A 20,636-nucleotide genomic window follows, 5' to 3' on the forward strand; every position below is an offset into this window, starting at 1 on the left:
AGAAATTAATTGAATGTTTAACTTGCAAGGAGCAGACTGAGAATTGCCAGTGTTTTAGTACGGATCGAAAAAATGGACAAGACATTGATCCTCAGGTAATGGAAATAACACAACCTGAATCATATCTACAGCAGGGACAAATGTCTCCCTTCAACACAACGCCGCAAAGTCCCAACTTCGGAGACCAGCAGTTAGTCAGTAATGACTCTTCAAACCTTGAGGGGAACATTAATTGCATTGAACCTATACACACTCCACTGATAAATGAGCAGAACATTGGAGCAAGAATCCTGAGGACACCGACATCGAGTAGCCAGATAACGAATTTAAAACCCGCAGCAGTTTCAAGTGAACCAAGTGTGCTTTCCACTAATGGTGAAGATGCAGATAAGGTCGACCCGATTATCCATTGTACCACACTAACCCCAGTGATTAAGCAGTTATGTATGGGGAGTATAATGTGGGCAATTGAGAACAGTAAAAGAGAGACTGTGACCATGCCAGTCCCAGCAAAATCAGACCCAGGGACCATGAAGGCATGTACATTAGACAAAGATACATATGAGGTACCTGAGAAGAAAAGTGAAACGGAATGTTCTTTGGAAAATAGTACAATGTCGATAGAAACATTGGATCCTATATTCGAGACCATACATATGGGAGAATTTGGGGGTAATAAACAAGGTTCTGCAATGTCTGGGGGAAGATTGAAAATTCCAAAGAAGAAAAGCCCAAATGAAGGACAACGGCAAGACAATGACAGTCCACCGACATGGTGTGCACCACCAGATGAAAACTCTGACAATTTACCCAACCATAGTGAACAGCAAGCTGCTAATGAGGATCTATCCACGGGATGTGAGACGAGTGACGACAGCATCCCACTTCCCATGCAAAAGGTGCAAGGTGACAGACCTCGCCTAGTGCGAACCGAGGCACTCGACGATCACAGTGGGACCACTGACGACTGCGGTGGCGGCGCACCGCTTCCACCCTCGATGGCTCGAGCCTCTCCACTGGTCGGTGCATTCCTGCATGTTCCGACTCCAGAAGTGCAGCTTCAGGGAATCTCGGCTGCCTCCAGTGAACCTGTTGGGACTCCGGACGGGGAGCATCGACGGAAGGCAGACCGGACTCCAGATGGGGAGCAGCCAAGCGCCGACTCTGATTCGCGCACGCCAGACCTTGCTCCGGACGGGCGGTGTCGCGGCCTCGGTGATGGCACGCTCAGGGTGACGGCGGATGCCACGGCGACAGGGAATGGATCGCGTGGCAGTCCCACTGGGTCGGCAGTGGCGACCAGCACCGGCGGTCCAAGACGGACACACCAATTCGCGCCATCGCCAGACGTTGATGCGAGCAACAATTCACTCTCCAAGGCGACATGCTTCGACGTTTCTCTGCGGAGTCGCCCTTCCGGCACAGCAGGTGGCCGGAACCAGCGTGCACGGTCTCGGCCAACTTCCACATCTGGCACAGTCATCGCCTTGCATGATATTAGTGATGGTGCTTCTTCGATGGCAACGACCCATCGGCTACAAGATGCCGTCCACCACAAACATAAAAAGAAAAAAGACTCCACCTTGTTCCTGGCATGCAGGGCGGATGGATTGGTGCGTAGGCGCAATCAGCGAGCTTTGCGCCGCCTTCCACGCTCGCAACTGAACCGTACGCACACGCCAGATCCTCCACTGGTTCCCAAGGATGACTTTGTGGAGATGCCACGGATCATGCCCCTTCCATCGCCACCAGAGCCAAACCACAGCCAAGGCAACACTAACAAAGATGTTGAATGTTATATTTGCACGAATGAAAAACCAAGCACTGCACGAAGTACAACAAATGGAAAAGTAGAGACTTCGGCAGCAGCATCACCTCCAACAGTCCAAGGTGAACCAGTGTGAACCCAAATCTCCACAGCCTATTCTTGAGGCGGTCACCCATTAGACTGGACTTATAACGCTGTTCATACGTTCAAAAAGTCAAACACTTCTGTATTATAACCTGTTGTTGTTTATCGTTCCAGATATCGTCTGACCGGACCACTGTTCAAGTTGTTTTTTTTTCTCGCATTCATGTTTTGTTATGGTACAACCTTGTTAGTGTGACGCACCCGACATCGCCCCATGTAAATAGTTACGTCATATACACACGCTGTACACAACACACACACACACTCTTAGATGCACTCACGACACGATTATATTTATAACCACGTAGGCACATATCTTTGTAAAAAGGGGAGATGTCATGATATTCAAACACACACATCATGATAGACACACCAACAGACAAATCAGAACACACAACACCACAACCAATCACAGAAAGATATAAAAGCACAAACACGACACCTGGTGGTCAGTATTAGCTGGAGACGAGGACCAGGACAGACCTGCTACACGACACACTCAGGGAGACAGCACGTGCAGAGTATCCAGAACGAACTGTATATAAGAGTTAAAATAAAATAGAGTTGTACCACATACAACTGTGTTGGCTCATCTGTGCACCAGAGAACCCAACACCACAACATCTTGCTCAGGTTCTTATTTATTTTTCAATATCTTCCTATCTTTTTACCTAAATCATTTTTTGTTATGTAAACCAGTTTATTTCAACATTTATCTGGGCAGGCAAGACAGCCAGAACCTGTAGAGCGATACTTCAGAGGCAGATGGGATGGTGGACTAGTATTACCTACTTACTGTAATATTGGGCAGTCAATATTCAAACGATTTTAATATGATGTCACGATCCAAGTATAAACTGGTGTCTTTTGAAAGTGCATTCCTGTAGTTCATCCTCTCTTCCTGCCTTAATTTTTGATCTGCTATCCTTATCTCCTTCTAAATACACACCAAACCCCATTTTGATTTCTACTTAAAAAATATGGAAACGATTTCATCAACATTTTAAACTTATCACTCCTCTATTGAAACAACCACTTATTCTTGCCTTCCAAGCTGGACCCGACGTTTGTCTTGCGGAGGGAGAGGGGACTCAAACGTTTTACTGATCTGTTTGTAGATGGGACCTTTGCCAGTTTCAATGAATTTGCTGCCAAATTGAATCTGTCTCAATAAAAGCAAATTACTTTGGATGCTGGAGTCTGAAACGAAAGAGAAAATGCTGGAAAATCTCAGCAAGTCTGGCAGCATCTGTAGGGAGAGAAAAGAGCTAACGTTTCGGGTCCGATGACTCTTTCTCAAAGCTAACAGACAGAAAGTGGGAAATATTTATACTGTGGAGTGAGAATGAAAGATGTGTCATAGCCACAGAAACCCAGGGAAACTGCTAATGGCCACAGAAACCAAGGGGAAAGAGTGCTAATGGCAGTCCCCAGAGAGGACAAAAGATGTGAACGGTCAAACAGCAGGGAAACTAACATCAGAGGATGAACTGTAGATGTGGGGGGACGGGAAGGGGTAGATGGGACCTTTGCCAGTTTCAATGAATTTGCTGCCAAATTGAATCTGTCTCAATAAAAGCAAATTACTTTGGATGCTGGAGTCTGAAACGAAAGAGAAAATGCTGGAAAATCTCAGCAAGTCTGGCAGCATCTGTAGGGAGAGAAAAGAGCTAACGTTTCGAGTCCGATGACTCTTTATCAAAGCTAACAGGCAGAGAAAGTGGGAAATATTTCTACTGTAGAGTGAGAATGAAAGATGTGTCATAGCCACAGAAACCCAGGGAAACTGCTAATGGCCACAGAAACCAAGGGGAAAGAGTGCTAATGGCAGTCCCCAGAGAGGACAAAAGATGTGAACGGTCAAACAGCAGGGAAACTAACATCAGAGGATGAACTGTAGATGTGGGGGGACGGGAAGGGGGAAGCAAAGAGGAGACAGGTGAAGGAAAGGTGGCTGAGACTGGGGGACGGGGAATTAAATGTATATTATGAAAGAAAGAAATGGTAAAAGACAGTTAAAATGAAATGAAAACAAATGGCTCGAGGTGGGGTAGAGCTGATCATCTGAAGTTGTTGAATTTGATGTTGAGACCAGAAGGCTGTAGCGTGCCTAACCGGAAGATGAGATGTTGTTCCTCCAGTTTGCGTTGTGCTTCACTGGAACATTGCAGCAGGCCAAGAACAGACATGTGGGCATGGGAGCAGGGTCTTTTGTTAAAATGGCAAACAGGAAGGTCAGGGTCCTGAATGCGCACAGACCGAAGATGCTCAGCAAAGCGATCACCCAGTCTGCGTTTGGTCTCTCCGATATATTAATCTGTCTCGATCTAGTCTTCACTGCTATTTTGCAGCCCGTAGATTTATTCACCCTCATTGCACATCCTTTCCTCAACTACCTCTAAACACACAATTGGGAGAGATTTTGTCACTGCCTCGAACTCGCAGAGATCTTATCTCAAGACTGTATGATCTCACGCTATCCTCGGACCCTCTCCTCTTTACAAGATAAGAGATGTCTGGGAGGCAGAACTTGGCCTTGAACCTGTAGATGACTGGTGGGAGGAAGCCCTTCTTAGGGACATTGCCATGTCCTCTAGTTGTGACGATTGGAACATTTTAGTAATATTGGCTTCTAAATATTGGGATAATTTAAAGGTTAAAGCCCGGGGTTGACTATGTTGGTTTAAAAATAATTTGTTTTTTAGAGCCTGGATGGTTTTAGCAGCCACCAGATGAAATTGACGATGGAATGTATTTTTCAGTCGAGGCTAATGGACTGTGGTTTGACTGGGGAGATCCCTCGACAGATAATATGCTTTTGTAGCCTGCGGAGCGATTTTTTTTTAGCTTGGCGATGAGGTCATTACTGAGTGGAGCCAAATGATGCAGAGAGACATTTTGAAAAGCTGTGGAGAGAGACGGGGTTTGGAGAAAAGGCTTTTGGAAGTGAAATCTGATCTGGCAATCTTGTGTTATTAGAACAAAGATAAAGGCAGTTTTCTTTCCCAGTTGGATAGGGAAAAACATTATAATATTTTAAAAGCAAAACATTCTTGTCTGAAGACAAGAGGCTGAAACAACTGAGATGAAGCAGTTATTTGAAGATATTCAGCCAGAGTCTGAAGAGGTCCAAACAAGAGCCAGAATCTGTTCTCTACCACAAGTATTATTCTATGCCCTGCAATTTTTAAGCTGGATTAAGAGTTGTATGTTTCTTTTCTTGTTGTTTAATGGGAAATTGTATAGTTTTGTTCAGGGGTAATTGTAAGATTTTATTTCGGGTGTGAAGTTAAAAGTTTAACACTGTATTTCTAATGAAGTTTTTGGCTTAGAAATACCCAAACCCGATTTTTTCATGCAATCACTCCTGGGGCGAATAATTTTTTCCGCAGTCTTAAAATAAACTAAAATATTGGTGTTTCAGTCCAGTGTCCTAGCCACTGGTCTGGGATCATAATACAGAGCTCGGTTAAGCTTAATTCAATTCAAAGTTTTGCACAGAATTCCCTTCACCAAGGCCAGAATTAGCAAATGTTTTTTCAAACATAAATAACAAATGCGACAGGTGTTTACCTGCCCCTGCAGACATTACCACATGTTCTGGTCTTGCTCAGAGCTGGCTGATTTTTGGTCACACTTTTTTTGACACTCTCTCCAAACCCCTAGATATTGATTTCGATTTTAGATTTTGATTTATTGTCACGTACACCGAGGTACAGTGAAAAGTATTGTTCTGCATACAGTCCAGGCAGATTGTTCCATACATAGGAGATACGATAAATGCACAGTATAAATACAGACAGACATCGGGTGAAGCATACAGAGTACCGTGCTACCACAGTAAAGAAGATGCGTATCGATTTACAGCCTTGTCCTTTGATAGCCATATTCTGAGTTCCATCTGAACTGGCCGGTCTTACTAAGACTAAGGCAAACGTCATTGCATTCGCTTCACTTATAGCCCGCACACGGATTCTATTAACTTGGAAGACCCCCAAGCCACCCACTGTTTCATTCTGGTTGGAAGACTTGATGTCTTTTCTTTATTTGGAGAAAATTAAATGTACTATAAGAGGATCTACTCAGAATTTTTATCGTAGATGGCAGCCTTATTGACTTTTAAATTATATTTTTTGCATAGTTTTTTTTGTGTGTGTTTATATGTATACTGTGGGGGAACTGCTTCATTGTATTGTATCGCACTTTGTCGTCTGCTCCTTACCTCCCATTGATAACCAATAATATTAAATTTTTAAAAAGAATGAAATGTGACCTCATTCAAATATGCAAGATTGTGAAGTATCTTAACGATAGACAACGAGAAGTTGTTTCCCCTGGCTGGGGAATCTAAAACATGGATACAGCTTCAGGATAAGAGGTCCATCATTCCGAACTGAAATAAAATTTCACTGATGGTTGTGAATCTGTGGAATTGTCTACCCTAGAGGATTGTGAATGCTCCATGGTTAAGTATAATCAAGACTGAAATTGAATAGGGGTGCGATCCAACGGCCACGCTGTCTCGCGAGATTCAACGTGATTTGGCGAGACGTTGCGATGTGAATCCTCCCCACGTTTTAGAAAATCTGCATATTAGAGCGAGGCAGTAAGCAGATTCCTTCACCTCAGAGACCTCGAGCGAATGCCGTTCAGCACAGGTACCCACAAATGGGGACCAGATGGAACCGCACTCATGGGGATCTCCCAGAGGATCGGAAGTCCCCAGCTGCATGCTCTTTGGGCAAGGTGGTGCGCTGGCACTGATGGTGCCAGCCTGACACCCTGGCAGTGCCACCTGGGTGCTAACTTGGCACTGCCAAGGTACTCAGGTGGCACTGCATCTGGCATGGCAACTGCTGAGGTGCCAACCTTGCATTTGTTTGCGCACGTGCTCGGGCCGGGGCTGCCTGCCGTTGGGGGGGGGACTTTCCCATAGTGCATTCGACTGCGGGGTCGGGGATTGTTTCAGGGGTCTCGGAGATCTCTTGCTGCACCAGGGTTCCAGCAAGCAGAGCTCCCCACTGTACAAAATAGGGCTATGTGCGGCCTCAGCCATGCCCTCCCCATTCAGATCCCTTGTTCAACACGAGTCACTGCAAGTGCCGGGAAACATGCGGCTAAATGTGCTTGCTAGAGGACTTTTTCCCTTTTGGAAGAATTGCACCCTAGATTTTTGATCTCTCAGGGAATCGTGATTTGGGGAGCAGGCAGGAAAATGGAATTCAGATAGAAGATCAGCCATGAGCACATTAATAATATTAAGTGGCGGAGCAGTCTCACGGGGTTGTATGGTCAGTTATTTTGTAATACAGATCATTTATAATGATTGAAATATTAATATTCCTTTTTCTTTATATTGGTGAATGCGCACATAATGTGTTTTTATGACATTACATAATAGAGTCATAACCTGAATGGGTTACGTTTTCATGCACAGATATTGCCTGATGGTGTTTAATTCTTTTTTTTTGCACTTATTAAAATATAGCAATGTAATTAAAGTAGAAGTATAATGTATGGGAGAGGCAATGCTGTCGATATACCTAAATATGTGGTGAGCACTGTTGCTCCACAGCGCCAGGAACATAGAACATACAGTGCAGAAGGAGGCCATTCGGCCCATCGAGTCTGCACCGACCCACTTAAGCCCTCACTTCCACCCTATCCCCGTAACCCAATAACCCCTCCTAACCTTCTTGGTCACTAAGGGCAATTTAGCATGGCTAATCCACCTAACCTGCACGTCTTTGGACTGTGGGAGGAAACCGGAGCACTCGGAGGAAACCCACGCAGACACTGGGAGAACGTGCAGACTCGGCAAAGACAGTGACCCAGCAGGGAATCGAACCTGGGATCCTGGCGCTGTGAAGCCATAGTGCTATCCACTTGTGCTACATTACTGCCCCACGGGGGCCCCACCAGGGTCTCTGGTTTGATTCCCGCTTGGGTCACTGTCTGTGTGGAGTCTGCACGTTCTCCCCATGTCTGTGTAGGTTTCCTCCGGGTGCTCCGGTTTCCTCCTACAAGTCCCGAAAGACATGCTTATTAGGTGAATTGGACATTCTGAATTCACCCTCAGCGATTCCGACCAGGTGCCAGAGTGGCGACTAGGGGCTTTTTACAGTAACTTCACTGCAGCGTTAATGTAAGCCTACTTGTGACAATAATAGATTATTATTATAATGGCCGATTTTCTGTAAAGGTTGACCCCTGGCCTTTGGGCAAAAGATCCAAACTCTTACCACCCACTCTTCGTGGATCAAATCATGCAACAGCACACCATCAAAGGTGGTTGTGTCTAAGAGTGGTCAGCTTTTGGGTTTCCTTCTTTCGCATCATGTCAGCGATTCTTAACATTGATCTGGAGCCTTGTCCATTGGTGGCCATTTTCGGGATGTCGGACTCGACAGGGCTGCACACCGGGGTGAAGACCAATGTTCTTGCAGTTTCCTTGTTGATAGCCCGGAAATGTGTTTTATTGGGGTGGAGATCTTACGCTCCACCCAGTGCCTCAGCCTGGTTGGGTAACCTCATGGAATTTTTATATCTGGAAAAGGTCAAGTACACCGTTCGGGGGTCGGTGGAGGATTCTACCTGAGGTAGCAGCCATTCATTTCCTACCTTAAGGAGTTAATCCCCATCAGCTGTTAATAGAGAGGGGGGTAGTTATTATTATTGGCGTGGGTTATTTTTGCCAGTATTTGGGTGGGACTTATATAATCGGTTGTTTATTATATTTTCTGCTTTTGGGATATTATTCTGTGTAATATTCATTTTCTGGGCTGTTTGATGTTGATAGTTATAAATGAAAAATTTCAATAAAAATATATATTTTAAAAAATGAAAATCAACAGAATGGACTCTGTTTCTCGTGGATCTGAATCTTTGCAAATAAATTAGGCACTGCAGGTTTCAAAGCCAACCCTGGATGTTGTTCCAGGTTTATGAAGAGAAACAATTTCATCCTATAGTCGAAGACCAAGATTTCAAAGCATCTCGCAGCAGAATTTGATGACAGGCTTATCACATTTCAGCACTTTAGAATCAAACGTCGACTAAAAATTTGGTACAGATTGGCCTGTACTGGGAATGTGGGTGAGACTCCCATGAGTTTTGACATCCCAGCCAATCACAATGTGAACAAAGTGGGAGAGGAAATAATGTTAGTGAGGCCAATTGACCATTAACAAACTGAATTAAATTGTATATATAGCTTTTGTTTTTGGTGAATTTGATTTATTTAGCGTACAAGATTAATGTTGGTCTTTGTGGAGGTTTATTATTTGTAAATAAAAATTCAATAACAAAAATACTTTTTGGATACTTTTGGAGGCGGAATTGGTAGAGACAGCCTCTGACCTGGCAATTCTACTATAATGAGATGATGGGAGAGGGTGGATTTCTACCCCTCAAATGTTCTCATGTAAAAGCCAACCTTTTGGCTAAAAGTTTAGTCTCAGGATCTCAACTTTTACACAAGTGTGTATGGTAAATACACCATGCTTCAAAATCTCCATCTGTGGTCGATGATTAACCTTTTTTGTTATTATGGTTAGCAATTAGTTTCATAGGAAATTCTGCACAGCAGCATTGGATCCAGGAAGTTGAATGCGAAGTGTTCCAGAGCCTCTGCTAAAACTACGCAGCTGGGATCAGTCAGTTCATGGGGTATTTTTCACCTTTGCAGCCTGGGTGGTAAACTAGTGAACCAGATCACTCCCCTTGTTATAGAACTCACCAGATTTTCATTTTGACTGATCCACTTCACTAATTCACTTCCCAAACAGTAATATGAAAGGTATCCTTGCAGAAAGTATTGTGCAGAGGAACACTATTTCCCTCATCATATATGTACCAGTGCTCGCTCTTCAACTGAAACTTTCTGCTTGAATCATATTTCCCGAAATATTTTATTAAATTCTTCAATTTTAAACAATTATCCAGTCTGCTACTAAATAATTCCACATTCTTTGACTCATAACCACATACAGAATTATCCAGTCTGCTACTAAATAATTCCAGTCTTTGACTCATAACCACATACAGAAAAAAAATCAATGTTCCAATAATCATTTGTGTGAAAAACATAATTTCAATTTCCCACTCAACCCTAAGTTAACCCCATTTACCAAGAACTGGGAACAATGTTTACCATTTATCCCCTAAAACTCTGCCATAACTTTGAAAACAAAAATCAGATTACACATCTGGGCAAAAGACAAATCCTTAACTATTATTACTCATTCTTGGCTATTAATGAACAAAAGAACAAAGAACAAAGAAATGTACAGCACAGGAACAGGCCCTTCGGCCCTCCAAGCCCGTGCCGACCATGCTGCCCGACTAAACTACAATCTTCTACCCTTCCTGGGTCCGTATCCCTATATTCCCATCCTATTCATGTATTTGTCAAGATGCCCCTTAAATGTCACTATCGTCCCTGCTGCCACCACCTCCTCCGGTAGCGAGTTCCAGGCACCTACTACCCTCTGCGTAAAAAACTTGCCTCGTACATCTACTCTAAACCTTGCCCCTCTCACCTTAAACCTATGCCCCCTAGTAATTGACCCCTCTACCCTGGGGAAAAGCCTTTGACTATCCACTCTGTCTATGCCCCTCATAATTTTGTATACCTCTATCAGGTCTCCCCTCAACCTCCTTCGTTCCAGTGAGAACAAACCGAGTTTATTCAACCGCTCCTCATAGCTAATGCCCTCCATACCAGGCATCATTCTGGTAAATCTCTTCTGCACCTTCTCTAAAGCCTCCACATCCTTCTGGTAGTGTGGCGACCAGAATTGAACACTATACTCCAAGTGTGGCCTAACTAAGGTTCTATACAGCTGCAACATGACTTGCCAATTCTTATACTCAATGCCCCGGCCAATGAAGGCAAGCATGCCGTATGCCTTCTTGACTACCTTCCCCACCTGTGTTGCCCCTTTCAATGACCTGTGGACCTGTACTCCTAGATCTCTTTGACTTTCAATACTCTTGAGGGTTCTACCATTCACCGTATATTCCCTACCTGCATTAGACCTTCCAAAATGCATTACCTCACATTTGTCCGGATTAAACTCCATCTGCCATCTCTCCGCCCAAGTCTCCAAACAATCTAAATCCTGCTGTATCCTCCGACAGCCCTCATCGCTATCCGCAATTCCACCAACCTTTGTGTCGTCTGCAAACTTACTAATCAGACCAGTTACATTTTCCTCCAAATCATTTATATATACTACAAAGAGCAAAGGTCCCAGCACTGATCCCTGTGGAACACCACTGGTCACAGCCCTCCAATTAGAAAAGCATCCTTCCATTGCTACTCTCTGCCTTCTATGGCCTAGCCAGTTCTGTATCCACCTTGCCAGCTCACCCCTGATCCCGTGTGACTTCACCGTTTGTACTAGTCTACCATGAGGGACCTTGTCAAAGGCCTTACTGAAGTCCATATAGACAACATCCACTGCCCTATCTGCATCAATCATCTTAGTGACCTCCTCGAAAAACTCTATCAAGTTAGTGAGACACGACCTCCCCTTCACAAAACCGTGCTGCCTCTCACTAATACGTCCATTTACTTCCAAATGGGAGTAGATCCTGTCTCGAAGAATTCTCTCCAGTAATTTCCCTACCACTGAAGTAAGGCTCACCGGCCTGTAGTTCCCGGGATTATCCTTGCTACCCTTCTTATACAGAGGAACAACATTGGCTATTCTCCAGTCCTCCGGGACATCACCTGAAGACAGCGAGGATCCAAAGATTTCTGTCAAGGCCTCAGCAATTTCCTCTCCAGCCTCCTTCAGTATTCTGGGGTAGATCCCATCAGGCCCTGGGGACTTATCTACCTTAATATTTTTTAAGACACCCAACACCTCTTCTTTTTGGATCTCAATGTGACCCAGGCTATCTACACCCCCTTCTCCAGACTCAACATCTACCAATTTCTTCTCTTTGGTGAATACTGATGCAAAGTATTCATTTAGTACCTCGCCCATTTCCTCTGGCTCCACACATAGATTCCCTTGCCTATCCTTCAGTGGGCCAACCCTTTCCCTGGCTACCCTTTTGCTTTTTATGTACGTGTAAAAAGCCTTGGGATTTTCCTTAACCCTATTTGCCAATGACTTTTCGTGACCCCTTCTAGCCCTCCTGACTCCTTGCTTAAGTTCCTTCCTACTTTCCTTATATTCCACGCAGGCTTCGTCTGTTCCCAGCCTTTTAGTCCTGACAAATGCCTCCTTTTTCTTTTTGACGAGGCCTACAATATCTCTCGTCATCCAAGGTTCCCGAAAATTGCCGTATTTATCCTTCTTCCTCACAGGAACATGCCGCTCCTGAATTCCTTTCAACTGCCACTTGAAAGCCTCCCACATGTCAGATGTTGATTTGCCCTCAAACATCCGCCCCCAATCTATGTTCTTCAGTTCCCGCCTAATATTGTTATAATTAGCCTTCCCCCAATTTAGCACATTCATCCTAGGACCACTCTTATCCTTGTCCACCAGTACTTTAAAACTTACTGAATTGTGGTCACTGTTCCCGAAATGCTCCCCTACTGAAACATCTACCACCTGGCCGGGCTCATTCCCCAATACCAGGTCCAGTACCGCCCCTTCCCTAGTTGGACTGTCTACATATTGTTTTAAGAAGCCTTCCTGGATGCTCCTTACAAACTCCGCCCCGTCTAAGCCCCTGGCACTAAGTGAGTTCCAGTCAATATTGGGGAAGTTGAAGTCTCCCATCACCACAACCCTGTTGTTTTTACTCTTTTCCAAAATCTGTCTACCTATCTGCTCCTCTATCTCCCGCTGGCTGTTGGGAGGCCTGTAGTAAACCCCCAACATTGTGACTGCACCCTTCTTATTCCTGATCTCTACCCATATAGCCTCACTGCCCTCTGAGGTGTCCTCTCGCAGTACAGCTGTGATATTCTCCCGAACCAGTAGCGCAACTCCGCCTCCCCTTTTACATCCCCCTCTATCCCGCCTGAAACATCTAAATCCTGGAACGTTTAGCTGCCAATCCTGCCCTTCCCTCAACCAGGTCTCTGTAATGGCAACAACATCATAGTTCCAAGTACTAATCCAAGCTCTAAGTTCATCTGCCTTACCCGTAATACTTCTTGCATTAAAACATACGCACTTCAGGCCACCAGACCCGCTGTGTTCAGCAACTTCTCCCTGTCTGCTCTGCCTCAGAGCCACACTGTCCCTATTCCCTAGTTCTCCCTCAATGCTCTCACCTTCTGACCTATTGCTCCCGTGCCCACCCCCCTGCCATACTAGTTTAAACCCTCCCGTGTGACACTAGCAAACTTCGCGGCCAGGATAATGGTGAATCTTTATTGTATACTTTCTGTGTCTTTGAGGTCTGCGGTGTTCCAACTATGGCCTAACCAATGTCTTGCACCAATTCTAGTTAGAGGAGAGACTATGTAATTGTTTGTCTGTATGGGACAGAAACCGTGACATCAGATTGAAATTATCCCTCTTTGCACTCTTTTCCAAAGAGGTAAACCATGCATCAATGCTAAAATAACATCATGTGTACTCTACCCACTCATTTAATTCTGAATAGATTACACAATTGAAGATTGAAGAATAGGCTCAAAGATTGAACAAATCTATCAATGTGAATTTCTATATATGAGACATGCACAATCCATTTTAGCTACTCACTATACCAGAACTACCTGTTAATGAAGCTCAAATATTCCAAAGTTTATCTTGGAAAAGGCCAATGTTAGAGCGGTGCCAAGGATTATTTTAGAATTCTTATGTTCTCATTGTCTGTATATGCATGTCAATAGATGTGTGTTTTTGTAGATTTGATTGTTAACATCATCTGGTCAAGAGTTTTGTTAAAATTAATTGTAACCAATATTTTCATTTTGTTTTAGCGTGAACTAAATGTTAGAGAAGGAACTTGGGAAAGGATTCGTACAGAGAAGAATCCTTATGTATTGTGCAGTCTTATGTGGTCCTGGCTTGAGCAGTTGAAAGAACCTGTTATAAGTAGGGATGATGTGGAAGCCTTAGCACATAAATATATGGACCCCAATAAAGCTTTTTACTCACTGGAAAAGGTAACCTTCAGCATTTTTATTTTCATATCTATCTATTCTAAATATTACTATCGTAAAATAAGTTTTTCACTAGCATTATTTTATTAAACCTATATATTGTACAGTTTAAACAGTTCTCACTAGAAAAAGAGGGGGGAGAGAAGTACTCTGTTATAGGGTGTGACTCATCCATATTTAAGAATTAATTGGCTTTAATTTTGTAATGCATTTTTAAAATGTGATTATTTTGTGTGAAATGGAAATAATTGAATAACATAGTATTATCATGCATGGTTGTATTGTTAGCATAATCTTCACTTACATAGTGTTCTCTCACTTTAAACAGGGCCAATATCAGACACTGCTTTGCATTATTGATTGTGTGGCACAATTGCGTGATCTACCATTTGATGTAGAAGATGCTATACTTGCTCGGGCAATTAGAGCTTTTACTAAGGCAAGTACTGCATCTTGAAAAAAATTGAGAAAAACATTTTGAATGAATAGAACTAGAGAAGTTTGTTTTATTTCAATGTTCAATCCTGAATGTCTTTTCCAATTACATGCAAATTAATCAAAAAGCTTTTTCCTCAATGCCCCAAAGTACTTCTGAAGTCAACTAACTCACTATTATATAATCAAATGTGGCAGCCAATATTTGCTTAATAGTGTTAGTAGTGAGATAATGACCAGTTATTTTTTTGTTGGTGTTAGCTGAGGAATAAACAGTGGATCAAAGGTATACAGTTAGGAAAAAGTAGGATATGTGGTTTCAGATTACGTAGTGACTAATCTGTTTCTCTGAAACATTTGTAAAGTAAATTTGTCTCTGGTCATTGCTTTTCTTGCATCTTTTTATAACTTCTTCTGTGATATTTGTATGAATGATATCGCCCATCAAAGCAAGAACCCAATATGAAGACGATAACTTTTTGACCCCATTGTGCCAAGTTCTTCCAAATGCCACAATGAGAAAAATCAGGGCCGTGACCACCCACTTGTATTCTGCCAGCTATAAAACTATTAAAGTAATCTGCAATTGATGCCTCGAGAAGCACATGTGATTATTGTGCTGGAGATAGACTTGGCTAAGATTTTGGTGCCTTCCAGCTAAGAACTAAGCAAATAAACATGCAAACATACATGGATTTAATCAGGGAATCAAGTGGTGATCTTGCAAATGTTTTAAAGAACATCAAGAAATCATAAAACAATCCCAAACTTAGATACTTTTACACCACTCCATATTACCAGATGGTCACTTTCTGGAAGAGAGGATTATTTTATTATTTCACAGGCTGTGAACATTGCTGGTTAGGCCAGCATTTATTGTCCATTGTTAATAGCCTTGAGAAAATGGTGGTGAAATGCATTCTTGAACCACTGCAGTCCAAGTGGTGGAGGTGCACCCACAGTGCTGTTAGGGAGGCAGTTCCAAGATTTTGACACAGCGACAGTGAAGGATATAGTTCCGAGTTCGGTGTGTGGCCTGGAGGGGAACGTGTAGGCGGTGATGTTCCCATTTTGATCAATGTAGGAATTTCAGATATATTGTATTATATGTATTTGGTTCAGTAAGGGTTAAAAGCCTGGGTTAGTATGTGACTACTGTAGTATTGTTTTTAAAAATCCTGGTGTGCAAGCCAGTCAGGTTTTGTGGCTACAAGAGGGGCAATTAAAGCATCGTAAAAGTTGAGCGAATGGAATTTTGTTATAGAAAGACGGTTCCCTGGGGAGTAGATAATTAGAGACATTGGGCGGGATTCTCCGTCCCGGCAGCCAGTCAATGGGGGTTCCCATGTGGGCACCCCCATGCCGTCAGGAAATCCGCGGGCATGAGTGCGCTGCCGGCGAAATGAGTATCTTGTCGACGAAGAGTCCAGCCCATTATGTTTAGCTTTAGTAAGATGTAGTTCATGGGTGGAGCCAGGGGCTGAAGCAATTAGGGGTTTAAATTCAGTTTAGATCTGTCAGTGAACAGACTAGCAGTCTCTCTCAAAGCAGTTTAGTTAAAAAGATTTTGCCTGTGACAGAATAGCAGTTTCTGAAAAGGCTGGCAGGCTAAACAGTAGTTTGACACAGTCAAGAATCTGCAAGCTATTTCCTGGAGGATCTCTCATAGTGGGTTTTCCAAGACAACTCTTCACAGCAAATATTCCTGGGTTGGCTAAATGTATTTAAAAGTGGACCTTGGCCTGAGATGGGTATTGCTTGAGTGGAGATAAAATACAGCAATTAGGAGTTAGTATTTCATTGTTATTATTAAGCATTGTTTAATAGGTAGTTGTAAGCTATTTTCTTGTATGATGTTAAAGTTATTTGTGTTAGTAATGTACCATATCCATTTATTTTAATATACCATACCCCTATTTGTGCGTAGAATCATTCTTGGAGCGAAGTAATCATTTCTTTAAATCTTACAAATTAGATTAAATATTGGGGTTTCTGTCCGGTATTCTAGCAACTGTTGGGGTCTGGCCGGGCATCGTAATAAAATGGGAGGCTGGTCCGGGGTCGTAATAAATTTGGGGGCTCCTTACCGGGATTTAAAAGTATAATTCTTTGTTTGGCTTGGGAATATTGAATTTAAAGACAGTGCATATGTGTGGAACTGGTGCTTTCTTTCAAGTGTTGAAGTTTAAATAGGGAGTGACTGTACACTGTTGCAAATAAAATTCTGAGTGTGGTTGAGGTCACTTAGGATGGTTTACAAAGGGTGGTTGGGTTTGGTGGACAAGTGGCACTTGATTTTACCTGAAGAGGTAAGGAAGATGGAGATAGTACAAGTCATAGCTCAGCATTTAAATTTGCTGGATATTTGCTGGATGTAACTGGATCTGCATATTGTTTCCACATCACTAAACTAAGGTGTAGCCTTCAATCAAATGATCTGAGTGATCTTAGAAAAATGAAGTGTTGACATCCGGTGACGGCGGGCGGGAGGCAGCCGCACATTGGAGGGCTCCCGTTCGGGAACAACATTTTCGGGGTTTAACGCCCGGTCCCAGGGGCAATGGAGGCGGCAAAAGCAGGGAGAAGGCACAGTGAAGAGAAATGTCGAAAATAAATTTAAAAACGGCCGTGAAAAAAGCGGCTTAAAGTCGGTCAGGGAGTGGAAAGGTCACCGTGGGGACGGCAAGAAAAGTGGAGGCTGGGGCACCAGGGGAGGCCGCATTGCCCACGGCTGAAGAAATGACTACGGTGATGGCCGTGGAACTCGAAAGGCAGTTCACAAAACACATGGAAGCGATGAGGAAGGAGATAGGGGCGGTATTGAAAGTGCTGGTGGAGGAGGCAATTGCCCCGGTGAGGGTGGCGGTATTGAGCACAGTGGCGGAGGTGCGGGAGCAAGGTGAGGCGCTGAAGGAAGTGGAAGAGACATCATTGCAGCATCGTGATCAACTTACCTCGATGGGGAAGGAGATGTGGAAGGTGATAGAGATCAACAAGGGTCTGCGAGCCAAAATGGACGACTTGGAAAACAGATCCAGGCGACAGAATCTGAGGATTGTGGGTCTGCCCGAAGGAGTAGAAGGCCCGAGGCTGACTGAGTATTTTGCCACGATGTTAGTGAAGCTATTGGGGGAGGGGGTGATCCCTCCCGATATGAACTGGATCGGGCTCATCGGTCGTGGAGGCCTGTACCAAAGGAGAATGAGCCGCCAAGAGTAGTGACTCTGTGTTTTCGTAGGTACAGTGTGAAGGAGAAGGTCCTGTGCTGGGCAAAGCAGAAGCGGGTGATGCAGTGGGCTGGAGCTGGTATACGCATATATCAGGACTTTACGGTGGAGCTGGCGAGGAGACGGGCTGCCTTCAGCCGGGTGAAGAAGGCACTGTACATCAGTAAGGTGCAGTGCTGCGTAGTATACCCAGCTAAGTTGAGGGTGACCTACAAATCCAAGGACTTTTATTTTGGGACGGCGGAAGCAGTGGAGGAGTTTGCGAAGGCAGAAGGACTGTGGCTGCATTGAGAAATGGTCATGTACCGATGTAGCCTCATGTAACTGTATTTTTTCACTGCGTGCTGGTGTATGTGCTAAATGAGCCAACGTTGTATATATTTGGACAAGGGAAGAGATGGGACTTTCATTTGCAATGATGGTTCTTTGGGGCTTGGGTGTGTATGCGGGGTTTGTGTGCTAAAGGGGATTTCTTGGTTTTCCTAGGGCCGGGCAATGGGGAAAGTGACCCGGGTGGGGGCCTCCACGCTGGCCGGTTTAAGCCGGCCAGTGAACGGGAGTGAGGTGGGGGGTGGTGCTGCGGCCATCGTAGTCTGGCAGAACAGGTTCCGATGAGTCCAGCCGGGGTGGAAAGATGGGAGGAATGAACAAGAGGTTGGGGGGAGGAGTTTTATAAGAGGAAGTGGAGGGTAGGAGTCGGGGAGGGGGTGGGGGGTTTACAATTCATGGGTGTCATTTACGGTACTCTTTAGGGGATTGGATGGCATTGAATGTTAGGGTGAGGGGGGGGGTGCACTCTATAGGTCAATGGTGTCCATAGGCAATTCCTGATTCCTTTTTCCTTTTTTTTCCCTTTGTTTTTCCCACCGTGGGAGGCTTATAGTTTTATTTGATGCTTATATTGTCAGGTGGGGAGTTGTTTGAGGTGGTGGTAGGATGGGATCGTTGTTGTTGATAAGGGGATTGACTTTGTATTTGTTGCCGTTTACTGCTTGGTGGTGGGGTGTAAATTCTGAAGAAAATGTAAAAATAGAGAATAAAAATATTTTACAAAGAAAAATGAAGTGTTGCTTTTGCAGCTGTTGTAATGGAGGATTACCTGATCACATGAAAATCTGAAAGGAGCAAACAGCACAATCAATAGTGGAGCTAATGAAATCGCGGAGGTTCATGCGTCTATTCCTGACGTGTAGCAAGGGGCTCAGCACAACAGAACAGTTATGGGGCTACAATTCATTTGGGAGGTAACAGCCAACCAGGGTTCTTGTTTCTGATTGTTATACAGGAACCTCTGCTCGAGTTGCACATTTGTAGGCATTGAATGACAACGGCTGTGATCCACTCTGCCATCAAAGTGTTTTCTGACATTCAGTGTCAAAAATGTACAGAAATCTCAGCTATAAGATCAATTCATACACGTGATACTGCATTTCTACAACTAGTCAATGCCAGGGCAGCAAGGTGGTGCAGTGGTTAGCACTGCTGCTTCACTGTGTTGAGGACCCGGGTCGACCCCAGCCCCGGCCACTGTCCGTGTGGAGTTTGCACATTCTCCCCGTATCTTCGTGGGTCTCGCCCCCACAACCCCAAAAGATGTGTAGAGTAGGTGAATTGGCCACGCTAAATTGCCCCTTAATTGGAAAAAAAGAATTGAGTTCTCTGAATTTGTTTAAAAAAAATAATCAATGCCTTCAGGTGGGTGAGGGAGGAGATTGAAAGAGGAAAACTTCAAAAGAAAAAGAAAAAAAATTGATATGGTTTTCCCAATTGCTTAGCTTTCCTTAATTATGGTATCTTGAGTCTAACCTCACTGTGACTGACTGCCACAGGAGAGAAAAGAACCTTTGCATTCGTGTTTTTAAATTGTCATTTGGTTAATGTTAGGTATTTCTGTTGTTTTGTTTTCCCAGGTCAGTTTTGATGCTGATGAGGGTCCTAAGGTTTACAATACGCTCAAGACCATACTAAAGCCAATCTTAGAAGAAAAACAAGCAAAACTTGCAGATTGTGATGTTTCTAATAACTGTGCACAAAATGTAGATTTGCAGATTCACTGAGCAAGAATGTAAACCATTCACTTTTATCACTGTTCCTGTGATAATTCCCCAAAAGATAGGAAACTACAGTGAGTATTTGAAAAGCTCTACATTGTAGAATAACGCACTATAATTAGACGGTAAAAATTTAGATAAATTTCAGTATCACACATTTGATTGTTGACAGTGTATGTTTTATGAAAATTATAGTTTTGTTTTAAAAGAACAAGATATCCTAATGAAAAATGCCCTGCTCTCAAACTTGCCCGTTAAATATATGAACTGGCCACCAGCATTGAATGAGGTGTTAGAACAAATTGTTTAAAACCTGCCACGATTTTAAGTGCCAAATATTAATGTGGCAAGATGTTTTATTATTTTGAACACATTTACTGTTTACAGTCATATGGTATATTTTGTATAAATGTTTTTTATTTGTGAAATATTTATTTTATTGCTTTCCATGTCAAGTGTTTGTTTGTCTAATGCAGTAATCCAATGTTACATGAGAAATGAAAGTCTATTTGAAAAATGTAGGAAGAGAAAACTCTTGACAGTTTAGACTTTTTATGAACTTTTAATAAATGCATTACCCAGCAACTGTGTTTTATACTAATGATTACATTCTTAGTGTATTTAAAACTTCAACAAAATATATGTAATTGAGATGTTAATAAATGCGTTTGAAATGTCTTTAGGTTGTTATACCATGTGGCACTGAATTATTTTTTACTGAGATTGAATTCTTCTCTAAGCATATTAAGTACCATTGAATTGGTATGATGGTTTGAACAGATAGCTCCCTATGTATTTTTCACAAGTAAGCATGATGGAAATATGACGTATATGAATTCAAACCCGATCTTTAAAAGTGCTGGTAAGCAGCCTTTTGTGTGAGGAACTGTATGAAAATATTACCCTCTGGTATACCTATGTTATAGGAA

The 20,636-nt window shown here is 43.2% G+C and overlaps 1 protein-coding gene across 6 annotated transcripts in view; it reads left to right on the forward strand.

The window, feature by feature from the left end:
* Positions 1-20,385, forward strand: part of ptpdc1a (protein tyrosine phosphatase domain containing 1a) — a 284,748-nt gene extending 264,363 nt beyond the window's left edge. For all 6 annotated transcript variants that reach the window (XM_072472524.1, XM_072472523.1, XM_072472526.1 and 3 more), the window contains 3 exons: positions 13,812-13,997; positions 14,323-14,433; positions 19,567-20,385. In XM_072472524.1, the coding sequence (XP_072328625.1) occupies positions 13,812-13,997; positions 14,323-14,433; positions 19,567-19,713 (444 nt within the window). In that variant the 3' untranslated portion in view covers positions 19,714-20,385. The remainder of the gene's footprint in view (positions 1-13,811; positions 13,998-14,322; positions 14,434-19,566) is intronic.
* The last annotated feature ends 251 nt before the right edge of the window (positions 20,386-20,636 follow it).

This window comes from Scyliorhinus torazame, chromosome 13, assembly GCF_047496885.1.
Source record: "Scyliorhinus torazame isolate Kashiwa2021f chromosome 13, sScyTor2.1, whole genome shotgun sequence".
NCBI lineage: Eukaryota > Metazoa > Chordata > Chondrichthyes > Carcharhiniformes > Scyliorhinidae > Scyliorhinus > Scyliorhinus torazame.